Source organism: Sebastes umbrosus, chromosome 17 (genome assembly GCF_015220745.1).
Source record: "Sebastes umbrosus isolate fSebUmb1 chromosome 17, fSebUmb1.pri, whole genome shotgun sequence".
Classification (NCBI taxonomy): Eukaryota; Metazoa; Chordata; class Actinopteri; order Perciformes; family Sebastidae; genus Sebastes; species Sebastes umbrosus.
This window is the reverse complement of record NC_051285.1, coordinates 17110020-17124117: the sequence shown is the minus strand read 5'-3', so window position 1 is coordinate 17124117 and position 14098 is coordinate 17110020. Positions and strand designations below refer to the sequence as shown.

Sequence of the window (14098 nt, the reverse complement as noted above, 5' to 3'; positions counted from 1 at the left end):
TTTAGTTTTAAATCAGAAATAAACATGAATTTATTAATTTAAATAAATTGTGAAAATGTATAAGGGCTAAGATTGTTAGTTCAATAACTCCAACGACAACTTTGCATAGTTAGACTTTACTCAAACTTGAGCTCGACATCAACAACAGCGGCCACAGCCAGCACATCGACAAAACGTAAAGTAATACACTTAACACATGCGCAGTAGGTAACACATGCGCAGTAGGTAACACATGCGCAGTAGGTAACTAAGCACTTAACAAACTCCCCTTTTTCTTTAAAGAAAAACAGTCACAAAAACAAACATTACTGTTATTTAAAACCTTCAACATATACACAGGTTTAAAGCTGCAACTTTAACGACAACAGTTTGACGGTAGAAAGGTTTTTTGTTGTATAGTCCATTTAGTCTTTAAGTCGGCATACACCTTCACTGAGAGCCCTCAGTAGAACAACTGCTGATGTGCCCTTCTTAGTCAAGCAGTCAGCAAGCTGCTCCTTGGTAGCTGACCACATGATCTGCTGGATAGTCCCTGAGTGGATGAGCTCCTTGACACCTCCTAATTTCGAGTCGGAGTCTCTTTTCGGTGACTGATTTGGTGGACTTAACAGCATCAAGAAGAGAGTGATTATCTGTTACACACACAATGGGCAAATTGTTACGTGTGCAATCACCTGTGGTAACTTCTGAGTAGAGAGTAGCTAAGAAAACTGCACTGTCGATGCCATCTGCAAGTGCCAAAGTTTCTCCTGCTAAAGTACTTCGGACAACTCTCCTGATCCTCTTTGACTGCCAGCATATAGGTGAGAATCTTCCATTCTCTCCCATCAGCATGACCAGGTGTCCGCCTTGAGTGCCTCCGTCTGGAAGGTTTCCCATTGAGGAATCACTGAACACCACCAGTTTAAGGGAGCTGTCTTTTCCCAAGTGCTGAAACCTCAAGGTCACCTCTTCTGATTTCAGTTTTTTGATAAGTTTGTTTGCCCAGTGCAGAGTCTGAACAGTAGCATTCTTTGTACTGGATGCCAAGATAGATATGTCACACATTATGTTGGGTCTACTCTGTCTTGCTACCCACAATATTTGTCCAATCTTTGACTTTAGCATGACAGTTTCATTGTCTGTTAGAGGAGCCTCTCGCTGTGTGGCTCTGGTGGGGTCCACAGGAATGGGTTGCAGATTCTTTATGTACATACTTTGTTGCACCTGTATCTCATCCTCCAATGAGTGAACCTCCATTACAATGTAGCTGAAGCTATTGTGTTCTTCACGTCCAACTTGGAAAGCAGCTTTCAAGTGAGAGATGACTGCTGTGGAGAACGTTTCTGAACCACCCCAGATGAAATCATCGACATGACAGGCAAGAACTCCCATCACATTACAGGAGTCATCCAGCCAGTAGAACACTGCTGGATCAACTTGTGACACAGTAGCTCCCAAATGCTGCATGGTGTCTTTCACTCTGTTGTACCAATACAAAGAAGCATCTGCTAATCCATAAACACACTACTTCAACTTCCATAGAGTTCCTGTGCTCTGACCTTCTTGAGGAGGACGGATATAGACATTATGGGTTAACTCTTTACCCTGTAAAAAGGCTGCTTTAATGTCCATGGAGTTCAGCTGCCATTTCTTTTGACATATTACAGCCATGATCATTTTCAGAGACTCTGAGGCGCATGTAGGTGAGTCTTTTGGGAACTCCTGAGTGTTCATTTCTTCAAAGCCCCTTGCAACTAATCTAGCTTTAGGTACAACACCATCAGGTGTCTCCTTGAGTGTGCACGCCAGCTTGTAGAGATACATTTCTGGCCTTCATCTGTCACCTCCTCAAACACTTCATTCTTTGTCCAGTTGCTGAGTTCAGCGTGTTTGGCAGACATGAAGGCATCATCATTCACAATAAGTATGTCATCTTCATGGCAGTCAGCGCATAACTGGGCATGCTCAGATGGAAGCACCTGAAGATCTTCTACTTGTCCTAGGTCAACTGACCCTGTTGTGCCAGAAATTTCTTCAGGCTCAGTGTACTGCAAGTTGTACCAGTTTTTGTATGTTCCAGTGGCTTTTCCTGCGCGGCTGAGGATTTTTGCAGTATGTGCTTGGCCACTTCCACTATCTGCGTATGTAACTAACTGTCCAATTTTCAGCCTAATTCCTTCACAAGTCGAGATTGAGTTTGTCTGTGAGGCGTCAGATTGACCATGATTACCCCCTTCAGGCTGTATTGGTGTGTGAGGGGGCTCACTGTTATCCTCAGCATCAAGAGATTCATCTGTAGGCATCTCTTCTTCACTTTCATTTTCAGTGTCATAGTTATTCTCATTTGGCCCAGATTCTGGTGAGGCGATATGATTTTCAGTCACTTCCAGCTGATTGTCCATTTCTCCCGGCCCTGCTTGTGAGCCATCTATCTTTCGAAGCCTGGAGTGATGTACGCGAACATAGGTGCCTCCATGCCTCACAAATATCACCACACCATCTTGGCCGATGACCACACCTGGACCTTTCCATTCTGTATAATCCATCCGTTTGTAGTAGACTTTGTCGCCTGTCTCGTATCGGTCATCAACGGGCCGCAGTTGTTTCCAAAGTGCTCTTTGGATCCTCTCAGAGCAGTCAGCTTCTGTAAATGCTCTTCTTGCAGCATGTAATGCTGCATTGTGCTGGGCTAGCCAGGTATTCATGTTAGTACCCTCTAGAGCTGGTGGCTTATCAGTGAGAACTGAAGGCAGATTTGGGTTATGTCCGAACACCAGCTGGTAAGGACTATAGCCTATATAGGACTATAGAGTTTTTTTTGCCATTAATGCCCAATCTAGGGCTGTCTTCCAGTCACATCCATTGTCTCTTTTCACTTTCAACAGGATTTCAGTGAGGGTTTGATTATGCCTTTCCAAAAGCCCATTGCTCCATGGGCTATAAGCTGCAGTTGTCTTCACTTCAATGTTGAAGCTTTCAGCCATGTTTCTCATTTCTTCGTTGTTGAATTCCCCCCCATTGTCACTGAACAGTCTGCGTGGAGGATCATGAAGCCTTATCCAGCAATGAATAAAGTGTTTCACAATCTCCCTGGGTTTCTTAGTGGTGACAATGCTCCCTGCACTGAAGCGTGTGAAGTGGTCAATGGCATGCAGGTACCACACTCCTGTCTCTAGCTCATGTAAGTCCACAGCTACAGTTTCATTGTAGGTTGAGGCCATAGGCAAGCCTACTGCCGGCTTTTGCTTTGGTTTCCTATATCTGATGCATGTCTCACAGCCTTTCACAATGTCCTGGAGAATTGTGGTGCATTCATCATCATCATTACCTGAACAGGCCAGTAGTTTTTTCAGTCTGTCGGCTGAAGCATGTCCAAACTGTTTGTGTAGTTTCAACAGAACTTTCTGTTTTTCCTTTGTTGTCATGTTTTCTGTCACAGTGAGAATGTCATCCTCAGTTTGGATCTCGTTTTCATCTGTGTTACTCTCATCTCTTAAGTTCACACAATAATGTCCTGAAGAAGTCAGTTCAAGTTTCACTGGTTGCTTAAACATAATGGCTTTGTCATTTTCAATGTCCAAAACAGCACCTGCTCTTTTCAGTGAAGTTTTGCTTAAAAACAATGGGATATCTACTGGGACAACTTCTGTTTCAATTTTACATTTAGTCTGTCCTATCACAGCTGGAATTTTGACTTTTTTAGTAGAATGAACAATTCTCCCATCACCAAACTTGAATGATCTTACACTCTTTGTGTCCTTCATTTTCAATAACTCAGTCTTTGTTAGTCCACTGACGTAATCATCAAGCCATTTTTCTCCACACACAGTTCTGGTGCAAGCTGTGTCAATAACAGCCGATCCTAAGGATTCCACCATGAAGATCTCTGTGTCAATGATTCTTTTGACAACAAAGTAATTTTGCATTCTTCAACATCTGTCAGTCTCTCATCCTCAGTCAATTTTGCATGTTCATTTTTGTGTGGACAGTCCTTTGCCCAGTGATATGTGCTTTGGCAAACTGCACATCTTGATCTTTTTCCATATCTGTCGAGTGGATTTGTGCCCTGAACAGCCGCAGGAAAGTGTGAAGCTGGCTTGCTTTCACGCCTGCCGGTGAAGCGTGTGTAGTAGGCAGAGTCAGCAGAATCGGCAGCATCCCCTCTCACACGCAGCTCACAAGCACCCTCTAGTGGCGTATTATCGCCAAAGATCCTCTTCAAGGCTGACTTCATGTTAACAAACGAGAGGCTTGAACAGGCCGTAAGCGCCAACTGTTTGTCTTTAACATTAAGTCCAGCAGTATCTAGTAGCTTGAAAGCCAACACAGCATCTGGAAGCTCCATTTTAAAATTAGTTATTCTGTTGTATCGCCGTTCAAATTCGACAATGTAATCAATCATAGAGACGCCATTTTCTCTCGTGACGCGGTCAAACTCCGTGTAGGCGTCGTACTGGCGATCGTTTTCCTCTTTCAAAAACACAGAATCCAGTTTCATGAGAAGTGTAGTCATTCCGTCATCTTTGTTTAAATCCACTGCGCCGATTTCCAGCGCACTGTCCCTCGCTCTTCCCGTTAGCGACAAGGCAACTGCCAAAGTCTGCTTCTTCTTCTCCAGGTCAGTAACGAGCCTCCAGATTTCGACCTCATTTTTCCAACTGTCGAAGGACTTCTTCACGTCAAACGCCGGCGGAACTTTGTAATTGCCAGCGGACATCCTCTGCTACCAATGTTAGTTCAATAACTCCAACGACAACTTTGCATAGTTAGACTTTACTCAAACTTGAGCTCGACATCAACAACAGCGGCCACAGCCAGCACATCGACAAAGCGTAAAGTAATACACTTAACACATGCGCAGTAGGTAACACATGCGCAGTAGGTAACACATGCGCAGTAGGTAACTAAGCACTTAACAAGATTACCATTTGAGAATTGATCAAAATGATCAATAATCCCTCCAAAATACAATATTAAGACACCAAGATCTTGAGGAACACCATAGAAAAAGCCATGCTGTGATTGAGTATCAAAAACTTTTGAAATTTCTGCAAGAATTGTATTTTTGTATTGGATGGCGAGCACTTCTGTTCTGGAAACTGCTTAGAAACCCCCTTATTCTCAATCTACCTAGGAAAGCTATCCATCCCAAACTGCATGTGATTATAATAAAGTGGGCATGTCTGTAAAGGGGAGAGACTCGTGGGCAACCTTAGAACCCATTTTCATTCACACATCTTGAGGTCAGAAGTCACGGGACGCCTTCGAAAATGGCCATGCCAGTTTTTCCTCGCCAAAATTAGCCTAAATTTGGAGCGTTACCTAGCCTGCTTCCCAAAAAGCTAGCATGTCATGGTTGTTACCAATGAATTCCTTAGGTTTTCTAGTTAAATATTATATATATATATATATATATATATATATATATATACACCTCGTCTAGCTCTTTAAATGCCTACAGCCTCTGAAAGACAGTAAAGTTGGTCAGGATTGCTGTACAGTACATATTATCTTTTGTATTACTGCTTAACTCTTTGTACTCTGTTTACCAGGCACATTGCAGGAGCTGATTTCCCATACTATGATCCATTGGGCGCAGGAGTCATTTATCCAGAACCCTGAGCTAGTGCGTATGATGTTCAGCCTCCTTCACCGACAGTATGACGGGCTGGGTGAGCTCATGCGTGCCCTTCCCAAGGCCTACACCATCAACGCAGTGTCGATTCACGACACCATGGACCTGTTGGAGTGCTTAGGTCAGATCCGCTCACTGCTTATTGTCCAGATGGGTCCAGAAGAGGAGAGGCTTATGATTCAAAGCATCGGGTTAATATAAGATTTGAATTTATTCTGAATATCTTGCCTTGAAGTGAATTCTTGGATAACTGCATTTGACAGAAACTGTACGTCAACTTAATTGTTGTCTTCCTTAGGAACATCATGAGTAACAAAGTTTTCTATCAGCACCCCAACTTGATGCGAGCTCTGGGCATGCATGAAACTGTCATGGAGGTCATGGTTAATGTACTTGGCGGTGGGGACTCAAAGGTGTGTTTTTTATTCCACATAACTGCATTGTTAAGTATGCTCAATATACAGATAGACCTTGCTTTATATTACTACCAGGTAATATAATGCTACTTAAATTTACATTTGTAACATGCTTCCTTCCAATAGGAGATCAGATTCCCTCGAGTGGTCACAAACTGCTGTCGCTTTCTCTGCTATTTCTGTCGCATCAGTCGCCAAAATCAGCGCTCTATGTTTGACCACCTCAGCTACCTCCTACAGAACAGTGGCATCGGCCTTGGTGATTGTCTTTGTTGAGTTCCAGAATTATTCGTGTTGAGTTATTCTTGATGTGTGAACTGTGATTAAGCTGGACGTTATGTGCTGTTCTTTAGGAATGCGGGGCTCCACCCCCTTGGACGTGGCTGCGGCCTCTTGCATTGACAACAACGAGCTGGCATTGGCCCTCCAGGAGCAGGACCTAGAAATGGTAAGATATGAATCAATATGTACAAAACGAACATCGACCAGACCATCATCGCCAAGGCCACGCCCCCTTTTGGGGGAAAGAAACAAACTGTCACATATGGAGAGAAACGGGAAAATGCAGAAAAGCTGCTGTGTATCAGGTTAACCAAGCCTTTCACACTGAGATTTGAGGCACATAAGATACATGAATATTCACTGTCAGTGTGGTAAATCGCTAAATGATGTTGTGACAGAAACTACTGATGGATAAGTTAGCTTAGTTAGCTTGAGTGGGAGGCTGCTGCAGTACAGTCATATGAGTCATACAGTATAGCAGGATCAGATTGTAGTCTTCAACTAAATCTCAGCCTAAAGATCAAACAGTTGGCCATTAACAGGTTGATTATTTACAGACAACACTAAGCTTAACGATACCTGATGATTCAATCAAATATGTATCGTTAGATAGATTGTCTGGATAAGCAACATCTGGCCACTGTGTTGGGTAATTCATCCTCTTGGACGGACCTATGGGGATGACTGAAGGGGTATGATGCAACCAACCTTAATTTATTAAGGTATTGTTAGATACAGTATGTCTATAAAACAGACATTTGTTTAACATGAAATAAATGCATGCAAACATCTATGGGATTTTCTAGCCCCCAAAAGGGGGTCTATTGTACAAAATTCTTCATCACTTGAGTACACTGTTATCTTTCCAGGTGGTGAAATATTTAGCTGGATGTGGACTTCAGAGCTGTCCAATGCTACTGTCTAAAGGCTACCCTGACATTGGCTGGAATCCTTGTGGTGGAGAGAAATACCTTGACTTTCTTCGATTTGCTGTATTTGTCAATGGTCAGATTTTTAATTTGCTACACAATACAATATTTCATTCTAATACCCATATAGTTTCTGTTTACAGTTAATACGTTGTTTTTTTCCCCTCTGTAGGAGAGAGTGTAGAAGAGAATGCAAATGTGGTGGTGCGTCTCCTCATCCGCAGGCCTGAGTGCTTTGGCCCAGCCCTGAGAGGGGAGGGTGGTAACGGTCTGCTGGCCGCAATAGAGGAGGCCATCAAAATATCAGAGGACCCTGCCAGGGATGGCCCTAGTGTTAAGAAAGACAGACGCTTTCCCATGTAAGAGCTCTTAGCTTTGGTTTGAAGGCCTTCTGATAATATTTAATGAGGTGCCAAAGTGTGCATTATGTCCTCCAGTGTTGCTGTAGCAGAGAGATTTGGAGACACTATTTTTCTTTTCTGGTAGGTTTGGAGGAGAGGAGCAACATGAGGAGAACAGGGTGCACCTTGGAAATGCCATCATGTCCTTCTACTCTGCCCTTATTGACTTGCTGGGACGCTGCGCTCCAGAGATGCACGTAAGCTGTTTATTAGCTACCATACCGGACTTATCAAACAGGTTGAGAAAGAAAGGAAGATATAGAAATAGAAAATCTAGTTGAAAATGTCAATATAGAAAAACCCAGCTTTTGTCTCTACAGTTGATCCAGGCTGGTAAGGGTGAGGCTCTGAGAATCAGGGCCATCCTGAGGTCTCTGGTCCCTATTGAGGATTTGGTGGGAGTCATCAGCCTTCCTGTTCAGATTCCTTCGTTTGGAAAAGGTAAACACTTGGGAAAACATATTGAATCTATGAAGTTAGGTGGCTTTAATCTGTCTTGATTGTTGAAAGCGTCCTCTGCCATCAGATAGCTTCTGTCCAACTTTGCATATTGTTAATGATTTTTCCTAAATGTTTTCTTTATGTCATGCTTAGACAACAGCATCATAGAGCCAAAGATGTCAGCTAGTTTTGTGCCAGATCACAAGGCTCCCATGGTTCTGTTCCTGGACAGAGTGTATGGTATTGACAACCAGGATTTCCTGCTCCATGTGCTGGAGGTGGGCTTTCTGCCTGACATGAGGGCTGCTGCCTCTCTGGACACGGTGAGCTTCAAACAGTTTACAAACACACAGTCATACATGGTCCTTGGGAAGAAGTGCAGAGCAGGATTATAACCATACTGTTGGACTTTCTGTTTTGAATATCTGTTCAACAGGTTGCTTTCAGCACCACAGAGATGGCCCTCGCTTTGAACCGCTACCTGTGTTCTGCTGTGCTGCCACTCATCACCAAGTGTGCCCCGCTCTTTGCTGGCAGTGACCACCGAGCCATAATGATTGACTCAATGTTGCACACAATCTACCGGCTGTCTCGTGGACGAGCCTTCACAAAGGCCCAAAGAGACATCATTGAAGAGTGCCTCATGGCTTTGTGCAAGTGAGTTTAACCTCATGGCAAACATTTCATGTAATTTAATATCGCCAGGTTTATAGTTGAAGTTATCTTTATCTTTCTTTCAGACATCTACGTCCATCCATGCTACAGCACCTGCTGAGACGGCTGGTGTTTGATGTGCCCATTCTCAATGAATACGCCAAAATGCCTCTGAAGGTATGAAGACCTTTAAACATTTTAAAACTATTAATACACATGTTCTTCTGGTGTTCATTTTTTACTTTCACTTTTTTTTTTTGCATCCTGCAGCTTTTGACCAATCACTATGAGCGTTGTTGGAAATATTATTGCCTCCCTAATGGTTGGGCCAACTTTGGAGTTTCATCAGAAGAAGAGCTGCATCTGACCCGCAAACTGTTTTGGGGGATCTTTGAATCGCTAGCACACAAGGTGGAGTTCCTGCAACATTCGATTTTTCTTTTTAAATATATTTGATGGTGTATGTTGTAATATCATTTTATTGTGATTCCAGAAATTTGATGCTGAGATCTTCAAAATTTCAATGCCATGCATCTGCGCCATTGCCGGAGCCATTCCTCCTGACTATGTGGACGCCAGCTACTCCTCCAAAACAGAGAAAAAGGCATCCGTAGATGCAGAGGGAAACTTTGATCCTAAACCAGTAGAGACAACAAAGTGAGAGGATTTTTGTCGTTATGCCTTTCAAGACATAAAGTATCTCTCTGTGGAATAATTAAAGCTAAATGCTCTGATTCTTTCTCAAACCACAGCACTATCATCCCCGAGAGACTGGATCCCTTTATGAACAAATATGCTGAATATACACATGATAGATGGGCCTTTGAAAAGGTAGAACTTTTGTTTTCACTCATAATAGTCAAATACTATTCTTCAGCTAATTCAGGAGCAACATGTTGGGTTAGTTTGATCAGACCAGCTGTACGTTATGTGCTTGAATTAAGAAGGAAGCCATTATATTTGAAAGCATAAATTACAGCTGTAACACGTATTGTTTTTGTGTGTATATTTCAGATCCAGAATAACTGGTCCTATGGTGAGGTGCTGGATGAAAATGCAAAAACTCATCCCATGCTCAGACCATACAAAACCTTCTCAGAGAAGGTAGGTTCACGGTCACACTGTGCATTAAATTATCCTGTACTTTTACTTCATCTGTTCCTGCTTCTGATCACACTGACTTTTCTTCTGGCAGGACAAAGAGATCTACCGTTGGCCAATCAAAGAGTCGATCAAAGCCATGCTTGCATGGGAGTGGAACCTAGATAAAGCTAGAGAGGAAGAAGAATCAGAGAAGAAGAAGACAGTTTCACGAAAAATCTCACAAACTGCTCAGGTATAAAGCAGTTGTATGAATGTACTAATACTTAATGTTATCACGACAGTGTTATTTATTGTACAGTAAATAATGATAACTCTTTCTGTTTTAGGCAACCTATGACCCAAGCCATGGCTACAGTCCACAGCCCATTGATATCTCACACATGGCTCTTTCAAGAGACCTGCAGGTAAATGTTTGAACCCTCTGTACTGCAATAAACAGTGTGTATCTGATCAATATTCATAGTTTATATCTGTTCACAGTCTATGGCAGAGCAACTGGCAGAAAACTACCATAACACCTGGGGACGGAAGAAAAAGTTGGAGCTGCAGTCCAAAGGTATGATAGAAATACCTTTTCAACCGCAGGAACTTTCCCCCAGAACTAGGAACCTTTTGAGGAACTCATTGCGTCTCGACCGCAAGGACCAGGGTCTAAATTAAGTTCCGGGGACACTTTCCGGGAATTTTTACCCTCCAAAGAGGCCCTGGTAGTACTTTCTGAAAGTACAGGAACTTTTGGGGTGGGGTTTGCTGGGATGATTGTCGCTGATTGTTAAAACACACGCACAGCACCGCTGCTTCAACAGCTTCAACTTGTGTACTGCTTCATTCATAAACAAGGAAGTACTTTAGTATCGATATAGGACCATTTTAGCAGAAGGGAAGAGCATTTCTCTTTGTTTGATAACATTAAAAGTAAAGTTATGCTCTGCTGTCGGCTTCCCAACTCATTTTTAAAAAGACAGAGAGAAAAAGAGAGAGTGTGTGTGAGCTGAAGGAGCGAGCGGTAGAAGAGACAGACAGTGCGGCGGTGCTGTGAATGAGAGAAAAAAACAGTTATTTTCTGATTGTTTCACAGCGGTTACGTTCTAAAGCACAAATAAATAACCATCAAACACTCAACTGATGATCTTCTGTGGAGACGGGACTAAAATTTCCAAGAACTTCTTGGTGGAAATGCGGCTACATATTGTTTGGATGAGGGAACCTAGGCATATGGAAAATGAGAGATTTGGCTTTTGTCCATTTTTTTCAAGAGTTTTGATTGTGCTTCTGTTTGTGTAGGTGGTGGAACTCATCCTCTGCTGGTGCCCTACGATACTCTGACAGCTAAAGAAAAGGCACGAGATAGAGAGAAGGCTTATGAGCTGCTCAAGTTCCTGCAGCTTAATGGATATGCTGTCACAAGGTGATAATGCAGAAGAGCAATATATATAGAACAGTTAGCAGGGAATTGTATTTGTTTCATACTATTAAAATTGATTTCCATTTAATCTGCTATTATAACATATTGACATGTTTTCTGTTTTATATGTTAAGTGTGTGGCCTTAGCAGATAGTATTCCCAGATCACCTGCCTATTCAAACAACACAGACATTTTTACAGCACAGCAGGTTACGTCTATACTGATCAGGTTGAAAGCAATCAAAATAAGGTGATGCAACACAGAATGACTGCATGCGTATAGCTGTGCCATTCTGTAGCAGTTTCTAGTTATAGCAGTGCTTGAAAATTAAAAAATGTTTTGTTTATAAAGTGCTTTATTTACTATATTTTTAAAATACTCACAGAACAACAAACAAAAACAGAAACAGAAAGAAAAGTATTTTAGTTATCGGTAACACTTAATTTTTCTCTTTATGATCATAGATTCTTTGACTGTAAGGGAACCAGTATTGCACTTGGGGAAATCTTTCAGTATGTTCAAATACAAAGCGTTAAACTCTGTTTCACTTTAGGGGCCTGAAAGATATGGAGTCTGACATCTCATCCATCGAGAAGAGATTCGCTTATGGTTTCCTCCAGAAGCTGCTGAAATGGATGGAAATTGCCCAGGAGTTTATCGCTCATCTTGGTACTGTGGGGCAAGGATGAAGAACATAATACTGTAACATCTGATAGAATAGTATTGGTGATACTATCATATTGTGCAATGTGTTTCACAGAGGCTGTGGTAAGCAGTGGACGAGTGGAGAAGTCTCCTCACGAGCAGGAAATCAAATTCTTTGCCAAGGTGAGACTATTGTGTAAAGCTAGAGTGGTCACAATTTTGAAGACCAAACTTGTCCTTATCTCTGTACTAAGTGTGGGAACTCTCTCTCTTTGAAAACTCTCTCTCTTTCAGATCTTGATGCCTCTAATCAACCAATATTTCAAAAACCACTGCCTCTACTTCTTGTCGACACCTGCAAAAGTTCTGGGTAGTGGTGGGCACTCTTCCAATAAGGAGAAGGAGATGATTGCAAGGTGATCTCTCTTTTGTTGGTATACAGTATATAACCCACACATGTTGCGTTCTGTATTCTTTTCATATATTTTCATATATTACTTTCCCCTTTTATCAGTATCTCCTTTTTCTTGCATTGTCTTTTTCTTTCCTTTCCTTTTCTTTTCTTCTCATCATAGTATCTTCTGTAAAATGGCCGCTCTGGTGAGGCACAGGGTTTCCCTCTTTGGTAAGATGTCAGTTTCTCAACATCAATCTTTCGGAATCTTTTCACTCTTTTCTGTGTATCTCATATGTATTATATTGGCTGTAATGTATTTTCCCATCACTCAGGTGAGAGCGAGTGCAGTTGCTCTTGTTTTATATGTGCATACAGTATGTGGTGATCTATATTATATGAAAGACCTCACATCAGCAGAACTGTTTTTGTATGTACAGGAACAGACGCTTCAGCGATTGTTAACTGTCTTCACATTCTGGCACGGTCATTGGATGCAAGGTTTGGTATTTTTTCATTTTCTTACAAGCATGCATTACGCCATTAAGATGAATATGTTTTTGTTTTTCATTATAATCTTTCTTATTTGCGTCATTAGGACAGTAATGAAGTCGGGGCCTGAGATTGTGAAAGCTGGGCTGCGGTCATTCTTTGAGAGTGCTGCTGATGATATAGAGAAGATGGTAGAGAACCTTAAACTGGGCAAAGTATCCAAAGGCAATCAGGTAACAGAAGAATATAATATTTGAAATTACCTTATATTGACTGAATATTTGAATTGAATATTGACATGTTGCTATCCCGGACTGTTGCAAATGATCTGTTAAACATTAGACCTTAAATATCCTGAGTCGATGATTATGTGCTGCTTTTCTCCTGTAAAGCAAGTGAAAGGCGTGTCCCAGAACATTAACTACACAACCATTGCCCTGCTCCCAGTGCTTACCTCCCTATTTGATCACATTGCTCAGCACCAGTTTGGAGATGATGTCATCTGTGAGTGCTTTTACATTAGTACTATTTCTGATTTTGGTGATGGTGTGTATTTATGGATGTAGCCTGACACTGCTGTACCTGTCTTTGTTGCTTGCATACAGTGGATGATCTACAGATGTCATGCTATCGCATCATGTGTAGCATCTACTCCCTTGGGACTGTCAAGAATCCACATGTTGAGAGGTAACTCCATATCTGCATACATTAAAATCTGTAAAGGTATTTAGAACTTGGAGGAATTTTTTGCTATTGTCTTTACATTTACAGGCAGAGGCCAGCTCTTGGAGAGTGTTTGGCTCACCTTGCAGCAGCTATGCCAGTGGCCTACTTAGAACCCCAACTAAATGAATTCAACGCTTTCTCTGTCTACACCACAAAGACACCCAGGGAGAGGGCCAGTGAGTGCAATACCCATTCCTTAGATTTGTTTTCTGTCTGACAAAGTCTTGTTTTTGAATTTGTATTTCTTTCTCTACCTCTCAAGTCTTGGGCCTTCCCAATGAGGTCCAGGAATTATGTCCAGACATCCCAGAGCTGGACACTCTGCTAAAGGAGATTGGGGACTTGGCAGAGTCAGGGGCTCGGTATACTGAGATGCCTCATGTCATTGAAATCACCCTGCCCATGCTGTGTAACTACCTGCCTCGCTGGTGGGAGAGAGGATCTGAGAACTTCCCTGACATGGAGGGCCGGATCTGCACTGATGTCACATCAGAACACCTTAATCAGCTGCTGGGCAGCATCATGAAAATTGTTGTCAACAACTTAGGTATCGATGAAGCCTCTTGGATGAAAAGGTTGGCTGGTGAGCAC

The 14098-nt window shown here is 42.2% G+C and overlaps 1 protein-coding gene across 12 annotated transcripts in view; it reads left to right on the top strand.

Annotated features, from left to right (window-relative positions):
- Window positions 1–14098, top strand: part of LOC119475596 (ryanodine receptor 1-like) — a 67125-nt gene that overhangs the window by 18499 nt on the left and 34528 nt on the right. For all 12 annotated transcript variants that reach the window (XM_037748454.1, XM_037748453.1, XM_037748449.1 and 9 more), the window contains exons 41-69: window positions 5535–5808; window positions 5916–6030; window positions 6160–6292; window positions 6387–6481; window positions 7185–7320; window positions 7417–7603; window positions 7731–7842; window positions 7966–8086; window positions 8240–8409; window positions 8523–8743; window positions 8827–8917; window positions 9011–9151; window positions 9234–9397; window positions 9493–9571; window positions 9755–9844; window positions 9936–10076; window positions 10171–10248; window positions 10325–10400; window positions 11129–11252; window positions 11804–11919; window positions 12011–12078; window positions 12190–12311; window positions 12471–12520; window positions 12730–12790; window positions 12888–13014; window positions 13174–13285; window positions 13387–13468; window positions 13553–13683; window positions 13770–14090. In XM_037748454.1, the coding sequence (XP_037604382.1) occupies window positions 5535–5808; window positions 5916–6030; window positions 6160–6292; window positions 6387–6481; window positions 7185–7320; window positions 7417–7603; window positions 7731–7842; window positions 7966–8086; window positions 8240–8409; window positions 8523–8743; window positions 8827–8917; window positions 9011–9151; window positions 9234–9397; window positions 9493–9571; window positions 9755–9844; window positions 9936–10076; window positions 10171–10248; window positions 10325–10400; window positions 11129–11252; window positions 11804–11919; window positions 12011–12078; window positions 12190–12311; window positions 12471–12520; window positions 12730–12790; window positions 12888–13014; window positions 13174–13285; window positions 13387–13468; window positions 13553–13683; window positions 13770–14090 (3738 nt within the window). The remainder of the gene's footprint in view (window positions 1–5534; window positions 5809–5915; window positions 6031–6159; window positions 6293–6386; window positions 6482–7184; window positions 7321–7416; window positions 7604–7730; window positions 7843–7965; window positions 8087–8239; window positions 8410–8522; window positions 8744–8826; window positions 8918–9010; window positions 9152–9233; window positions 9398–9492; window positions 9572–9754; window positions 9845–9935; window positions 10077–10170; window positions 10249–10324; window positions 10401–11128; window positions 11253–11803; window positions 11920–12010; window positions 12079–12189; window positions 12312–12470; window positions 12521–12729; window positions 12791–12887; window positions 13015–13173; window positions 13286–13386; window positions 13469–13552; window positions 13684–13769; window positions 14091–14098) is intronic.